Source organism: Pseudoliparis swirei, chromosome 11 (assembly GCF_029220125.1).
Source record: "Pseudoliparis swirei isolate HS2019 ecotype Mariana Trench chromosome 11, NWPU_hadal_v1, whole genome shotgun sequence".
In the NCBI taxonomy this organism is placed as follows: Eukaryota; Metazoa; Chordata; class Actinopteri; order Perciformes; family Liparidae; genus Pseudoliparis; species Pseudoliparis swirei.
In genome coordinates, this window is record NC_079398.1 from 11,968,625 (window position 1) to 11,985,800 (window position 17,176).

The 17,176-nt window shown below is 43.5% G+C and overlaps 4 protein-coding genes across 4 annotated transcripts; 1 reads left to right on the forward strand and 3 right to left on the reverse strand.

The window, feature by feature from the left end:
• Positions 1-8: 8 nt before the first annotated feature.
• Positions 9-2,632, reverse strand: tmem50a (transmembrane protein 50A). The gene is made up of 7 exons (XM_056426093.1): positions 2,525-2,632; positions 1,881-1,986; positions 1,555-1,667; positions 979-1,046; positions 626-718; positions 389-449; positions 9-277 (listed from the first exon to the last, which is right to left on the reverse strand). The coding sequence occupies exons 2-7, from the start codon at positions 1,980-1,982 to the stop codon at positions 232-234; spliced, it is 483 nt and encodes a 160-aa protein (XP_056282068.1). The 5' UTR covers positions 1,983-1,986; positions 2,525-2,632; the 3' UTR covers positions 9-231.
• A 663-nt stretch (positions 2,633-3,295) lies between these two features.
• On the reverse strand, positions 3,296-5,371 carry mgst3b (microsomal glutathione S-transferase 3b). The gene is made up of 4 exons (XM_056426094.1): positions 5,161-5,371; positions 4,915-5,037; positions 4,609-4,681; positions 3,296-3,577 (listed from the first exon to the last, which is right to left on the reverse strand). The coding sequence occupies exons 1-4, from the start codon at positions 5,284-5,286 to the stop codon at positions 3,477-3,479; spliced, it is 423 nt and encodes a 140-aa protein (XP_056282069.1). The 5' UTR covers positions 5,287-5,371; the 3' UTR covers positions 3,296-3,476.
• A 975-nt stretch (positions 5,372-6,346) lies between these two features.
• rsrp1 (arginine/serine-rich protein 1) lies at positions 6,347-9,466 on the forward strand. The gene is made up of 5 exons (XM_056426092.1): positions 6,347-6,571; positions 6,992-7,505; positions 7,594-7,766; positions 8,931-9,005; positions 9,109-9,466. Exons 2-5 carry the CDS (start codon positions 7,013-7,015, stop codon positions 9,265-9,267), a joined length of 900 nt encoding a protein of 299 aa, XP_056282067.1. The 5' UTR covers positions 6,347-6,571; positions 6,992-7,012; the 3' UTR covers positions 9,268-9,466.
• A 2,451-nt stretch (positions 9,467-11,917) lies between these two features.
• Positions 11,918-16,868, reverse strand: syf2 (SYF2 pre-mRNA-splicing factor). The gene is made up of 7 exons (XM_056426345.1): positions 16,822-16,868; positions 16,422-16,523; positions 16,144-16,269; positions 15,575-15,692; positions 14,162-14,252; positions 13,652-13,750; positions 11,918-12,318 (listed from the first exon to the last, which is right to left on the reverse strand). Exons 1-7 carry the CDS (start codon positions 16,837-16,839, stop codon positions 12,153-12,155), a joined length of 720 nt encoding a protein of 239 aa, XP_056282320.1. The 5' UTR covers positions 16,840-16,868; the 3' UTR covers positions 11,918-12,152.
• Between the last annotated feature and the right edge of the window lie 308 nt (positions 16,869-17,176).

A 17,176-nucleotide genomic window follows, 5' to 3' on the forward strand; every position in this document is an offset into this window, starting at 1 on the left:
CAACAAAGTCCGAGTGCAAATAGACACTTTTAAATATGTTGTGCCACATTTGGAAAATATTCAAAAAACATTTGGCGGAAACTTTGTTTTGGTCGGGCCATGATACTGCAAAACAATATAACTTAAAAATGTTAATTGTAAAGCTAAAAAGGTGTTTAGATAAAGTGGATAGCCACAAAAGCATCCTGTGTCATACAATGATAGAAAGCAGAGTGTATAAACAGTGGTCCATCACTGCCACAGGTCCTCCGTACGTCCAAACTTGAAGACCAAACCCCTGATCGGAGGACAGGAAGACAGTGTAAGAGACATATACTTCCAAACAACACGCGGCCAAAGTGTAAGCATGAGTTTGATGCCAGACGCCGGCGGAGGAACACCAACTTACCCGAAGAAAATGAAGGCATTTTGGAAGAAAACGGCAATGCCGGGGTACACGACGGGCTTTTCTGCAAGAGACAACCGATGCACAGCTCAGGAAATGAGGATCATTTACAATTTGACAGAGCGCCACATTATAGATGAAGAGAACTGTTCACGGTTGGGCTGTACAACACTTTGTCATACCCTGAAACTGATCCGCCAGTGCAAGCTGCGAGAGAGAGAAGGAAACAAAGGGACTCACGAGGCACTACGAATCCTCCAAACAGAATCCACATGGAGGCAATGAGGGAGCCAAAAGCCAGCATGAAGCCGATGAAGAGCCACACTCGAGCGCCTGCACAACACAGATAAGAAAGCGTGCGTTACTGGGCGCCGCCGCACAGGGATAGCGAGATGGGTTTGTATTTTTATCACACGTATATATCGTAACGGCTGAACGAGGAAAAACACTTTTAAATTAGGGCGCAAATACTGTAGGACCCAGCTGTGGCAGAGTTAAAACACACATCGAGGAAACCATCATAATAAATGGGAAGAATTAAGCGTTGGTGAGGAAGTCTTTGTCCAGCGGGACGAGGAGTTCATCATACACACCCGTCTGTCCGATGCAGCCTTCGCTGTAGCTGTCTCCTCTCACTTGGCCATTTGAAACCGCATTTATCCTGGAGGTGTCCGATGAGAGGATGACAAAAAAACACAATAATTACAAGCATATCCAAAACTACTCGTGCCCCACTGCTTATGTTGACAGACCCCATGGTGTTGGCTGGATACTGTTGGAGAACTGTTTGGAGGACTACACTCACAAACCAACGAGCTGGTAAATACTAATATGACCAACACTTTACCATCACCAGCTGTTTCAGAAGCTATCAGCCCCGTCCAACAGCCCTAAAGGGGCTCAGTTGTCATCGAGATGGTTAAGTTGGTGAAAGATTGAGAAAGTATCTGGCACAGCTGACGTCAAGATACCGAGGGGGGCGACGCCCCCTCTACCTCCCCAATATACACCCACCAGTCTTAATGTGAGTGGACATGTGGGTCACATGATAACAACTATCAACCTCTGTGAGAGATGAGAGGCCTGGGGCACGGTGAGCTGAAGAAACACCAACGGATTGAAACATTTCCGCCGTGGCAGAACACCACAGTGAGCACGGTGTGCCTTACATGAGGAAGGCCACCGTGGCGATGACTCCACAGGTGTGATAGGCATGATGGAACTGGCCCTCGTCGGGATATTTCACCGCCGCATCGATGATGATCCACCAACCGGTGAAGAACTGCAACGAGATACACGGTTAGCCCGAGGGCTTCAGCATGAACACGAGTGTCAACAAACGTGTTGTAAATCTGCATCCTGGCCCCTTACAGCAGGAACCCACAACAACAATGAGGCGGCAGATACAGAACAGGAAGACAAATCAGTGCCTGTCTAAAAAACCCTCCTGTAGCTATATGTATCATTCCTTTCACAACCACAATGAGGGTACTACCAGAACTCCAGCGGCTACGGACGCGATCGTGTTTCTTCTCTCTCCCCAGTCCACGTTACACTCGCAGTCTCCGCACCGGATCCCGTCCAGGAAACCCGACATGACTCTGCGGAGGAAAGGGCGTCACGTTCAACAACGTTAGGGAAAAAACAATCACAAGTGGGGAACACAACAAAAGCTCTTCGCGACATCACACATGTCTTGTTGTGTGTAGCAATAAACAGACGCATTCCATCACCCCCTCTATCTGAAAAACAACGTGCGCTCACGTTCTCGGTGCGTGCGCAATCTCTGTAGGGTGATGCTCAATCACAAGATTTATTTACCGAGCAGCAACTATACTGCTGTAGCGACACACTACAGCGCGTCACGGCTCCGCCATTCGACAAAACAAGGCTGTCGAAGTAACACAGCGTAACTTTACAGGACATTTAAAAACATCGCTGTGTCGACTCGTCACGGTTTCTTTTGTTCACCGCTGCTGGTATTAGCAAACATTTCCTTGAAGGTTTCTTCTCGCTACGAAGTTGCTTGAAATAACAGCGTAAAACTCAAAAGACACCGGCGGTGACGACCCGAGACACGCGAGCCGCCGGAATCACCGGGTCGTCACGTTAATGTCGCTCTGTGTAAGGATTTCTTACCTGTTATCTTTTGGTTCCTGATGCGAAGCCCCTCGTTAAGCCAGACTTTGCTTCCGATAGAGCTCGGTCATGCACATGCGCAGTTCACACCCACACTCGTCTGGTGAGGGAACCAATTTCGTTGCGTTCAGGGTGTTGTGAATAAAATTGGAATTCGTGCAACATCACAAGCGAATGGACATTTTCTACGATTTAACGCAAGTTTTAGAATACGGTACTCAATATATGTGCTACCCTTTTCCCCATATACCTATGGTGTTACCTAGGTTACAGCCAAACGACAAAATGATTTTGTTGTGAATTCCAAAGAAAATGTAGGTTACATTTGGAACTAAAACATGTCTTGAACTATACATTTTTTCATTTAATAAAATTAGTAACTGAATAATAACAAAAGACTAAGGAGAGATGTTGTTAATGGATTTATGAGCATCTAAATTCCTTGAATTTGGGCATATTTGCTTTATCTGTGTTTCACTGGTGCTGTTGCAGAGCAGCTAAAAAGCGTGTTTAAAATATGCTGTTTATTGAAACAAGAGAGAAAAGTGTAGACTTGATCTCAGAGGAATGAACTTGACACAATCAACAGAACATTCCTTGGATCTGTTATTGATTGCAAAAATAACTTGAACAGAGGTATGAAGCCGTTTGCTATATAATCTCATCCGAGACGTCATGTGAGTCACATGGGGCCTTTTCACCCCTTCATTGCTCACAAATAGTAAATCCTCCAACTATGAACTGGGTACAAGAGAAAATGCCTCGGGGGCGCATCATCGACTTCATTTTATTGATGATCACACAGACATTCACAAGTTAGTGGTCCACAAAAACATGTGTAGCGTCATCATTTGAAATCAGTATATAAAGCATTGTACAACTACTTTTAAGTTTACACATTTGAAAAGTCCACGCAAGACAGTATAAATGATTAAACAAGATGACAATCGTCTTAAAAGACTCCAAGCAATTGCAAGGCTACAGATATGGACAGAAAGATGACACCAAAGTATCCAATGTAGCCATAGGCGCCATACATCCTCTTGGCCGGATCTGGAACGAAACAGAAAACAGAACAATGCTAACTTTTCACCAAAGCGAAATTATATGAAAAAACAATGAATACTAAACTTGTTTACATGGGAATATCTGACATTAAAATAAAAATGGTGCTGATAATACATTAAATGACTATGACTGTTGTAAAACCATGTAATTTGTACATCATATGACTACGACTGTTGTAAAACCTTGTAACTTGAACAATTACCATAATTCAGACCCCATGCAATGCTTTAACCCTTGTGTTGCCTTAGGGTCATTTTGACCCGAATCAATATTACACCCTCCCCCCGCCTTAGGATTAATTTGACCCCATTCAATGTTTAATGTCAGTGTTCTTTCGGTAGTCAACAAACAAACATAAAGTGCCTCACACTTAAACTTGGAAAACAATATTAATTCTAATAATTTTCTGGAGGTTTTAATTGCTGGTGTCAAATTGAACCCAAAGGGTAAAATATGTTAGTAAATATAAAGGTAACAGGAGGGTGAAACATTGAATCGGGTCAAAATGACCCAAAGGCAACACAAGGGTTAAAAAAAAAAATATTATCTTTTGCTCAATGTCATATTCTGTCATTGATTAAACAAAACTGGGCGAGGAGTAGCAACAAAAATGCTCCGGCGACCACTGTCACCTCTTTGACTACTGGCAGTGCTAGATTGCGTTGTGATCCTTACGGTCCCCTCCAATGAAACTGTATAACTTTGAAACATGTACTATTGCATACATTTGTCGGCTACTACATAATATTGTATTTTAAATGCATTATGTACTGTCTTTTGTTTATATTACTTTGATATTACTAAGTCTTGTGTGCACTTTACCCCTTTGCTGCTGTAAACCTGCATGTTTCCCCACTGCTGGACTAATAAAGGATTATCTTATCTTATTATGTAAACATTGAAATATTTGTAAAAAAATCTGTGAGACAGATGAAAAGAGTGAGTGACCTGTGTTCAGGGTATTTTTGTCCTTCATTAAAGGCCGTCACATGACATGAACAGAATGTGAGTCTTACCTCCTGTGTAGTAGCCCCAGGCATAGGAAAACCTGCTTGTCACCCAAATAGCCCCCAGCACCGATGCTGATAACTAGAAACACATAAACAAATAATTAGTCAGTTAGGGGGAAGAGCAAGGGTGATTCAGTTTGACCAAGAAAAAAAGTGCTTTATCACTCTGACTCTGCTATCTGGAGAATTGGTGCCAAAGATCATGAGGGTTGATTGCCCCTCCCACAAGTCAGATACAACATGTAGCAGTCTAAATAAATATAGTTGTAAGCCCTGAATAGCATGGCAAACAGGTGTACAAATGATACATACCGGGTAGACCAGAGCCGCAATGGTCTGGAACACGAGCCACTGAGCGTACACCTCCAGTGTGTTCTGGTGTGCTCTCTGGATACAGTTGAATACCTGCTCCTTGTCGCTGTACATCGTGGGATACTGCAAAGAAGAAGAAAAACACATACTATGATAGCCAGTGTACAAAAAACCCTCACACTTCAACTATGCGTGTTCACGTATACTTTATTTAGATTATTTCCCACGAAAGTAAAACCGAACTACCTTGACGTCGTACTTCTTCCTGGCGACCCCGACTTTGACTCCTAAGTAGCCCAGCATGATCCAGCTGTACAGGTAGGTGAATATGGCATAGCCGAAGTTGGACGGCAGTACAGTCAGGATGTCCATCTCTGCACCAAGTGTTGGCCTGCGTTGCACAACGCAATCTGCGACTATTTAGCCTAGCGGGACCAGAGGAGACTAGGGATTGAGGCGGGACGCACAGGAGTAACCAGAAGTCAAAGTTCTATACAAATATCGCGAGATCGCTTGCCTGCCGATGTCGAAACCAATTTAAAGGGAAATGCCACCATAATAATGATGATCTTTAGTTGCACGTGAGGAGCTCGCAGCTTGCTCATAATAATGTGCACGAAATGTATTGTTAATGGAATTTTATAAATGCATTACCGAAACACAGACTTTAAACTGTGTCAACAGTGATAAATAAACGGGATACATATCTTGTGTTCACATACTTGACCATTACAGCTGGTTAAATTAGTCTTTTTTGTATTTCATGACAGGAGAGAACATCGATCTTGGATATATGTATTTTTTATTTATTTATTTTATTTTTAAATAAAAATTATGGCTATAAAAAGAATGTGTTTTAATAATTCAAGTTGCAATGTTACACGGTCCAGGTACACAGGGCTGCACATATTAAATTAAACAAATCTAAAAATATATACAGTTATTGGTATACATATCCTTATATAACTATAAATACTTTGGTTTATAGACAGAAAGGAGGTAGAACAAACATTGCAAATTGAGCAAACATTACATCCAACATCAAACATCTGAGGTAGATTATCTGGTACAGAGCTACAAAATAATATAATGGATATATGTATTAACACCAGCGCTGGAGACATGGCAGGCACTGAAGGGGTTTTTACTTTATTTAACTCAAACATTGTGTCGCACTGCTTAAACAACAGGTCGGACCATATTATTGAATTCGTCAAAACTTTTTGAAACAGGATAGATTTCCAACACTATCTTTTCCTCATTTGGTCTTCATGGCTCGTATACTGTGACTGCTTCTTGCTCCTACCGCAGACCTATGATGACCGCCATTATGTCTGGTGTCGTTAAAACAAAAGCTCCCCAAGACACGAACAACAACACGTGACTGGAATTTTCCAGCGCCGTGACTCCGCCCACTCGCTAACCGTCGTCCCCCACACCAGCGAAGGCGGCAGTTCGTTCAACCTCGAAGGAAGATAAAACGGTCTAGTTTTCGCTAATATCCAGCAACAAACCAACACATTTCTACCACATTTGAGCTTTATGCGTCAATCTTCTTGTTATACGTTTAAGTAAGTGAGTCTTTTGACACAACGTTAGCGTTATAGCGTGAACATCGACGGTATCGGAACAAAGGCTTCACGCTCCAGTCGGCCTGGTAAGACCCGTGACTTCCGCTAGCATGGCTAGCTGTTTTTGGCAAACTAACATCAGTTAACGCTATGTTTATTTTCAATTTGTGAATATAAATGTGACGTTTGTTTGTTCACGATATATAAACGAACTGCATATGTCGTCTTTTGGAGTGATAACAGATGTTAGCGTTAGCATGGATAGCTATCGTTAGCTTGAGTCGTGCGGGCGTTTCTAGAAGGCCTCAACGAGCTGTTGCGTTGCGCCAGTCGCCATGTTATGAAACACCAGCCACAGGCGGGACACATAGCAGGATAAGGGTGGTTTTATAATGGAACTTCTCTACCAGATATAACGACGGGCGATATTGTTACTTTGTAGTCTATTTGTTTTAATCACATTTCTTTTTAAATGTTTTTTTTAAAGTACGCATTTCTCATTTCAGCTCGTGGCAGAAAATACAAAAATGGCCAAGGGAGGTGACTCTCACTTGGAGATTATCCACGTTAGTCAGAGCGATGGCATCAACGTCAAATTTGACCAGAACTGCGCTCCTTCATCTGGCCCCCGATCGCGGTCCAAAAGCGGCAGCGCTGGCCGCCACAGGAGGCGCCACAACCGCAAGGGAGGCAACCGGTCTTCGTCCCGCAGCAGGTCCCCCTCCCGCAACCGGTCCCGCTCTCACCCCCGTTGCCACAGGTCTTCCTCCCGCTGTCGCTGTGACAACCATCGCGGGTCTGGCCGTGTTTGCCGATCCCCGTCACGGCGCCACAAGGACAACTCGGGCTCACCCTCGCCATCCAGACACTCCCGCAGCCGACGCCACAGAACCCACTCCAGGCCAACCAGCCATAAGAGCCGGCAGAGTAAGGAGGTGAGCAGGTTTTCCCAGTCCCCGCCCAGCAACAACGGCTCAAGGTCCGGATCTTCAGAGCATTCGGTCAACTTGAGTTTGGATGGTGAGTTGATTTGATATGGGAATATACTTGACATTAAATGTTATATTGCACATGTGAATACATCTTCCATTTGTTGTGTTTTACGCAGATAAAGAAATCCTTGTCGAGGCTGCAGAGGCCATTGCTATCACGATCCCGGGAGCGGAAATGCTTGAACTTCCCGAGAATGTGAAACCAATCCTGTTGGAGCAGGCGGTGGAGTCCAAACGGCTGTTGTCGGGGACATGGGTGAGACAAGACCCTGAAAAGACTCCATCAGAGGTGGGTGTCTGACAGTGATGGTCCGCTTTACATTGAACACGATACACACTTTAACATAAGGCTTTCTCAGAGATTATTTTTATTAAATGCACAGCCGTTTTTCCCCATCTAGGACGACTATAAATATAAGGTAAGGCGTGTTGAGAATGTCATTGAATAATCATAAATTGATCCTAGCTGTCTCTTAATTTGATCAAAGTTACTGTTTCCTGATCTCCTGTGTCGTTGTTGCAATGTCTCCAGGTGTCTATTGATTAGTTTTAGGGCTATGTTGTTCAATTTCTTGTGACTTGTGTTAACCTTTGGACGAGAGGTTATACATACACTCTGTATTTATTCCTGTTTCATAGATAACATGACAGTGGTCTCCTTCACTCATCGGCACCTGGGATTAAAGGGCTGTCATGTGACTTAGGTGACAACAATACGTGTTTGCGTGAAAGTTTATCTGATAATCCTTGAAATGTTCACAAAGTCTTAAATTAACTAGAGGTTAGCAATTAAACAAACACATTTGCAGATTATCAGACATGGTGCACACAGTCGATATAAATGCTAATTCCTCACATAGACGCTTCATGATCCATTCAGATATTGTATTACACTGACTCCACTTGATATAGGTAGTAGAATTTTGACATTTCCAATGTGTTTATGCTTGAAGTTGAAATGGGTCGTTGTTATTTAGCAGAATCCTTCACTCGCTGATGGAGCAAAGGCGTGTGGACTGCATTATAGTGACTATCCCTGTCAAGAGAGCTAAAAACAGACGAAGAACTCTCCAAAGATAAGTTGGTTCATCAGCCGTGTGCTGAGGACTGGGAAACCTACGTCGCCATCATTCTGCCACTGTAGACAGAGAAGACTTCCTTTTTTACTACGATACTTTTCGTTTCTTTTTGCATTTTACATTTTTGTGTGTTTCAATGTCTGTCCTTGTAGGATGATTTTAAATGATGGTGCCAAGTCTTTGACAGCAGTGGGATTGGGGGGGAGGGGGCTGTGTTGGTGTTGAAACAAACTTAAATATATCCCCATGCAGTGCTTTACAATATTAGTAATGGTAACTATAATCTATCTAAATTAACAAAGAAACTGTCAAAGCACACAATCCGTTATATACGCATGTCTCACTAGGTAGGTCTTCTTGTCTTTTTGAAACAGAGTGATGAAGATCCTGATGATGTGTTCAGCTCGAGGATGTCCCCAAAAAGGAAAACCATCTCTTTCAGCATCAATGTAAGTGAATAAAATAGCAGCATATTCCTGATTTAAATTAGTTTCCTGTTGATATTTTTATATTTATGTGTTCTAATGTCCAATACTTCCCATGTCCCCTCAGAACGCTGTGCTGAAGCCAACGGGGGCAGCTCCATCTGGCGCTAAGGTAACTTCCAGAGTGGACAGCTATGAAAGCAGGAAGCCGTATGGCCACTGGATGCCAGTCAAATCAGGCCACGCCTCCAGTGCTCGCAAACAGGCACTTGCCATGTCACACTAGTGTGGCAGAGTACATGGACCCTGTGAATACTATACATACATATTTTTTTTTTGTACATATGTTTGACCTTTTTATGGCAGAAGTTTTATTACAGATTTTTGTGGGAAGAAGTGAAGAAGTCGATCAGGTGGGATTATTTGTTTTTTCCCATTGTTGTATACTGTGCTTCAATAAAGATATTTATTTGATTACAAAAGTTTCTGTTCTGTGTCTGCATCTTGAAAATCAAATAACTATTTGGGGGGGGGGGAAAGCTTTTAAGAAGTTGAGGCTTCAGTTTCCAAAACTACTAAATTACATGTAGATTAAAAATGGATTTTAACATCTAATAATGAATAGGTTCAATTCCCATACAGGAAAACACTGAATTTACCAGTTATGGCGAGCTTGGATATTCCAGTGGGGTAAAGATTAATGATGTGTACGTAGACCAGTCTTTAAAATAATATATTCAAAATCAAGGATACAACATTCATGCTAACGGACAAAGTCACAATGTAAATGCAATAAATCCCGCCCGACTTCCATTTTGGTGCTTTGCTTTCAGGTTGTTCGGGTTATTTCTGTCACTCATTGCATCACCAGAGGGGAGGCTTGCCTCATGACACACAATGTCCATCCTCGCCCTTCTGCCAGTTACACGTCTGCCACGTTTCTGCTGCATTCTGTATGACCACACGGTGTCAGTATTATCACGTTTTCCATTCGTGTGGTCCTTCTCACTTGTCTTCAGGGGATGCTTCACGTTTTAGAGACGTGAATCACCGCCAGCAGCTTTGATTTGAACATGAACTCGGAGACAAAATGGAAACTCATTTAGTTTTCATGGCAGATATTTCTGAGTTGTTGCAGTAGGAACTAGAATGGGCACTCGGTAGAGCGCATACCTTCGCATATCACAAGATTGGGCATTGACTTATGAACATTTTGGCATTAGTTGCATGCCAATTGGATATAAATTGACCGCGCCATGGTAAAAAGATGTTGACCTTTTCATGACCTTGACCTTTGACCCGATCATCCCAAAATCTAATCAAATGGTCCCCGGATAATAACCAATCATCCCACCAAATTTCATGCGATTCAGTTTAATACTTTTTTACTTATGCGAATAACACGCATATAAATAAATAAATACAAGGCGATCAAAACATTACCTTCCGCATTTTCAATGCGAAGGTAATAATAAACTTAACCATTGCTGAATTCCATTTAGCCGTCGGGGTCCTGCTAAAGGGCATAACGTGTTGGGACTGCAAAACGGCAGTCGTTAACATCATTAGTAACACCTGTGCTCTTCCTGCTGTGCACAACACACCTGTCACAATGTGGAAACTCAGCTGCTGATGATTGTCTGCCAACACGTGATTTATACATGTTCCTTCTTGAGTGACCTGATGTATCCTGCTGTTGTGGTTACTGTGGTACTTACCCTAAAGGTGTGTGTTCTCAGCCCGCATTAAAACAGTGTTGTATTGCCAACAGGTAACTTTTTAGGTGAGATAAGTATAAGTGAGCGGGTAATACATTTAGATGCATGTCACTCAATCTGTTGTAATAAAAAAAGATTGACATTTTTTAAATCACGCCTCACTCCCCAGACTGTGTGTCTGCTGCTGTAGGCGGAGCTGTAATCCTGATGAATTGCTTTGACAGGAGATAAGACGTACAAACACACCCCGTGTCGGTGGAACTGGAGCGCAGGGCGGGGCCCTGTTCCTGTGATAGAGATCATTGATGTGGCAGGCAGTGCCACAGTCATCCTCACAGGACTCATGGAGTCATCACATCGGATTTGGTTATTCTCGGTTGGTAAAATGAATCGATGCCACGTCACCGCCGTCCGGTCTCTGGAAACAACTCCTCCCGCTAACATTCATTAATTATCCAGACATTTTCCTCTGCTCACTGGGCTTAAATCAAACCCATCTATGTGTTACAGGGCAACTCTTTTAAAACAGGCAGTTGGCCTTGAAAGAATCAAAAGTGTCAGTTATGCAGAGTTGTTTTTTTTGTACGAGTACCCGGCAAACATCCACGGGCTAATCAGATAAAACCAAAACAATATCCCAATCCTGCATTGGAACGTTTAATCCACTCCCTAAAAGCTGGAGAGCAGAGCGAGGTATCAAAGCCATCGTCTGAAGCCGTCTGTCATCGGTAAAAAGGAAACAACTTTGCACACCGCCCTTTAAAGGGATCCCGTCTGTGTTTTGTGGAGGATCAGCTTCTATTGACTCACCGGATTAGATCTAACAGATTGTTATAAATATGTATAGCATGGTGTTTGATTCAGTGACTGTGTGTGTGTGTGTGTGGGGGGGGGCAATGCCCCGACATCCACTCTGACACAAGTGGAGGACTTGCATGGGAACCGGTGTTGTTGTCTCTTGATCTCTTCTCCAGTCACAAGGCCTTCCTGCTCATGTCGCAGCTCGGGGCAAGTTCGTTAGACTGAGATGTGGATGATAATATATAAATTCAATTGCTCACTTGTTGCTCTTTTATCCCTTTGTGCACCTAAAAGGAGGCTGGCATGTCGGGCTCCATGTGCCCCGAGCCAACAGAAACTCATTCTCACGCTCCGCCAGCGTCTCCCGTCATGAGACCACACAGTTACCCCGACAAACAAATAACAAAGTCTACAAGGTAAACTATATGTGGTTTATTTAAAAAGAAAGGGTACAATTATCAGTTCTTTTAACTTCAAGAACTGTACAAGATATCACACATCTTACAGATGACTGAATTATCTCAGCTCACAATAATTTCAGCATCATATAAAAATGTTACGACAAGCGCTTTGCAACACAGAGTCTACTTTATAGCATTTCAATACACGTATTCTAGTAGATTGAACACGTGGGCGCAGGTGACCGGACCCTCTAGACAGCCGTGCCTCTCTCCAAGTTCTGTTTGATCTCCGCCGTGTATTTGCCGTAGAAGCGCTCCGCCTTCTTGTTGAACTTGGCGTTCCTCTCGTTAATGTAGTCGATGTCGGCGTCGTCGTTGTAGGCCCTGCGGCGGCTGTACTTGGCCCGCTTCTCTATCCTGACAATCGCACACACAAAAAAAAAAAAGAGAGAAGGCAGCTTAGAGGGGATTTCATAGCCCAGCATGGCCACCACCCATGGCATATTCAATAACAATAATTGGCTACAGGCAATAATTCGAGGGGTGTGCATTTAAATTTGGCAAGGAGAGTGGCGATGGAAAACCTAAAACGCATGCATGCTTGAGGAAAATACTGTCAAGTTGCGAGCTCCCAGTCTTCATTCGCTGCGTCTTCAAAGCATTGTTGTGCTTCATAGCCTGGCAACAGAGTCCTTGTCTAATGCCCCACAGTCGCGTCTCTAAAACAAGCCTCAAGCCGTCTCACATATAGAACAGCTCCGGGGGAGACGGGGGAACAAAAGGGTAAGAGGGGCCTTCTGAAGCCAGGGCACCAACTCAAGACCAGTGGATGAACTAAACCGCTTGAAGCGGCGGTCAGTTCAATGTGAGGGACTCTGAAGGTGGAGTAGCATCGTACCCGCTTGACCAGGACCCAGAGAGAGGCATTCTGTATGAGGGGGGGGGCGCTCGTATTCAGATCACGGCTCGCACAAAAACATCCCCCTCTTCCAAATTGGCATAGAGGTCATAAAGTCATTACTTTCACACATAATTTATTATGACAGATAATCTCATATTTCCATTCTTCACACTGCGTTTGTGGTGGAACAGTGTGGAAAGAAAGGTCTGAATGTACCCACTGTCTTTTTTAAATACCAAATATGTTTTGTTAAAAAAAATACGTCACCCACAAAATGATCATTTTTATATCAATTATTCACCCCGTAGAACCTTCAATTCAAAAGGTGTCTGTGGCAGCGGGGGTGTGGTTCAGGGAACGGTGTCTGATTGTCATCAGCTGGACTGATTGCTAATCAGATTGGTAATCAGTCCAGCTGATAGGTGTTTGTGTATCTGAGGCTGTCTCCATAAAGGAGCTGGACGGACAGAAGAGCGGGAGTCAGGGTGGAGAGCAGAGACACAGCTGCCACAGTCTTTATTGCTTAAATGCATCACGGCTTTCCTCGGCTCCCTTCAGAACTCAAGCCGACACGGGGCGAGTAATTGAATTACAACCGGTCATTTTGAGGGCGAATCCTAATTAACCTCGAATAAAAGTAATGGATGGGGGGGGTTCAATTCTATTGACCTGCCTTATTTACAGTTCACCATTGGTGTCCAGCTTGTTGGCCTGGTTAAAGCCACACTCGCCAGCGAGGAGGAGGATTTATCTCCGCGGTCTGCCCAGTGAGTCGGGCTGAGAGGGAGCCAAATGAATGCGGGGGTTGGGAGAGGCTGAGGCGTCCGAGCTCGATCGCGTGTGACTCACTGTTTCTCCACGTCCTCCACCATGCGGTCGATGCCCTGCTTTGTGGGGACGTGGGTGCCGTGGATCAGGCTGTTGGACGTGGGGTGGAAGTCCACGCCGCTGGGGAGGAGAAGCAAAGGAATTAGACACGCATCAGGATCTGGACGTACTGAAGAAGTGACTTCTCTCTTCCATCATTGTGATCATGTTCATCCCAATGAAAGAAGATAATGTGGCCACAGGGGGAAATGTGTCTGTGCATCCATCACAATTCTGCATGACCGTCATTCTTGAGGGGGAATAACCTGCAGTTATGTTACAATTCATTTAGCTTAACTGGAGATTTCACAGTTACGGTCCTAATGTCAGAGACGTCCCACGCCATCGTCCTCATGGCCCCATTAGCGGGAATGCACCAACAACAACAAAATAGAGCAATCCCAGATTTATTCATGCATGTTGAGCCGTCCGTCTATCTGGGTGAAGTTTTTTTTTTTTAAGATACAGCAAAAGCCGGCGGGGGTCACTCACCAAACCTCCCGTTGCTTCTCGTAGCCTTCCATGTCTGGTCGGATTTGCTTGGTGAGCCTCTGGTACTGTCGGAATTGGGCCTCGGCATAACCTGCAGAACGTTGTGTGAGACGGAGAGAAATGAAAAAAAGTTCATAATAATTACCGGAACAAACAGCGAGCAGGCACGAGGCTCAGCAACACAACCTGCGGCTGGTTAGGGATGAAGAGACAACTTTCATACTCCCTTCCTCTCTTGAGGCCCCTCTGGTGATCATTTTCTCCCCAGAGGTTTTAATTCAGAGGAGGTTTTTGATGGAACAGATGGCAGCCATATTTATGAGAAGTCTTTTTGTTCTTCTTCCCAGGAGATTAAATTAGGAGCAGTTCAAGATGATTAACATCCCAGAGAGGTCCTTACACTCAAACCACGATTGCCGTGTTCACTGCCGCTCCAGAGGATTCAGGCAGCAACAGAAAAACATGCCACAGTGAACCACTTGTTTCCTCAAGAGTCAACTATTAAATTACAATTTATTGAACGAGTAGACTTTGGTTCTGTAGCGTCACTCCGAAAATAAAACAGTTTGAAATAATGAAATAATTTGCTTCCTTGTTACTTCCTGATGCGACGATAAGATTCAGAGTAAATACAATCAGTGAGTCAATACAATCAGTGACAACCACTTCAGTGTGTTAAACAACGAATGACTATTAGGCTTTTGTATACACGTCCCCTTGATTGATCAAGACATGAGTAATTAGTTTAGATTTCTTTGAAAAAATCCAGTCTTTCGTCTGTACATTGAGCTCTATTAATTCAGTGAATATGAGGTTGGTGCCAACGTGCGTCGTGTAATTAAAAGATGACATCCTTTTGGTTCCTTCCACCAATCGAAAGTTGGATGAAAACAAAACAATGTGGTGCTGGTGGAGAATCCCTTTAGAAATAAGATTACAAATATCAAATGGCATTATCCTGAGTAAAAAAATGGACAAATTAAACATAAACTGACCATGCCGACAGGTTTATTAACTCCTTCTGTTCGGCCTGGGAGCGATGGGGCACCTCTGCGTTTGTCCACAGATAATCTCGCGGTGTAATATTTTTAGTTGCCAGTTTTGGCTGCGGTCACTCACACTTTCTCAAAACCCCTTTTATCAGCAGAACATTGTCGAGTGCATCACTGCCACTCAGCAGCTGCTCGGGGGCAGAAAGCTTGTATCAAGTGTTTAACACATGACGGCGCTGATTGTTTGAGTCTTTGCTACACAAGACGGGGGTTTGCACATACAGCACCGGCCGTTGCAGACACACCAGGTGGAGATCTAGGCTCTACTGAGCACTGAATACACTCACAGTTCATGACACGTGCAACCAAACAGTGCGCTGCACACTGCCTCGTGTCTTCACGGGAGATCCTGGCTACAAACCTGCAAATCCTTTGTCCGGGTTCTTCTTCTTTTTCTTCCTCTCCCACCGCTCTGCGTCTTCAGCGGTGATTTCGAGCAGTTTCACTCGTTGGTAGTCCTCCCCTTTGTCAGCACATTCCTGAAAGAAAAACATTGACGCGTTACGCATGTATAAATTAATTGCTATTTCATGAGTACACTGGCCATATATTGAGTTTGTGGTATTAAAGATGTATTTATCCCCAAGAAGGAACCAATTGAATCGCTATAATTATCTTAGGAGATATGAATACATGCATCACCAGAGTGCAATGTATATGGAATTATTGGGGCGCATCAATTAAAGACAGGGTGTGAACTAAATACCTAAAGTGATTTGTATACAACCACAGTCACTTCTATTTGACCTATTAATAAATTTTTATCCAAAAGCACCTCTCCCTTTGACGATCTACGCCGATCCTCAGAAATAAGGAGAGATTTCATCTCACATAAATGTGATGAGATGACAACCGTGTGTCATCTGTGTTTAAAGTCAACATACAGATGTCCTTATTTGTAACATCCAAAGCACTGTAGGTTATAAATACTTTTTTCTTCTCATTTTCAGCCAGCTCCCACTCCAGTCTGGCTTTCTTCGCCTCCCAGTTCTTAGGGAGTTTCAGTCTCTTGTCCTCCTCCACGACCTCCTGGTAATTGAGCTTGCGCGCTTCATTCTGGGAAGAAAGACAACACATGACGTCATGCTGCGCGCGCAGGTGTGTACAGGGGACACATCGGGAGTAAACCTCCAGCCATGTAGCTACTGACGTAAGAGTCTGCCTCTATAACGTAAATAAAATATTAGTTAAAAAAACTCTACACTCACCCGTTTGAAATGCAACTCTCTAAATTTCCGTAGGCTGGCTTCCCTGTTCTGGGAAGCGTGAGTTACTGTGAGTTCCTCCTCTCCCGTGGCCGTAGCAGACTCCTGGAAACACCGACAGATAACGTTATTATTAGCGTGATGTGTGGATATCACGTTATCCACGTTATCAACGAGAGGGACCAGGTGTGGCCTCTGACGGACCCGACGGTCTAAACCTCGCTTAACGTTAGCTAGCATCGGTTAGCTTAGCGCCACGACAACAACAAGTGCGGAACAGAAACACTCTCCGGAGGCGACATGAAACGTCGCCCTGAAAATAAGTACTTCTCGTGGCTCTAATTTGGCCACAATATAAAGTAAATGATGCCAAATTTGACATTAAAACAGAGAAACTACTAACCACAATACAGGACGCCATTGTTGCGCAACACGGAGGATGAAACAGGAAGTGAGACGTTTACACCGGATATGACGCAGGACATCAACATTTCAGATTGTATTATGTTAAAGATGGCTTCATTTCAGTTTTCTGACCTTACTTGATTTATTGTTTTGCCGAATCAGATCTCCTTCATGATTTTTCAATTAATTATTCTCTCTCTCTCTCTCTAATATTCTATAAACATATACTTATGATTCCTTGATTAACTAAGACTTATGTAGCTGATTAGTCATTTATTTTATGCTGTTATGCTGACACAAATTAAAATTAATTTGTACTGGAAAACTAAGTGTGTAACTTAGTGAGCATGTCC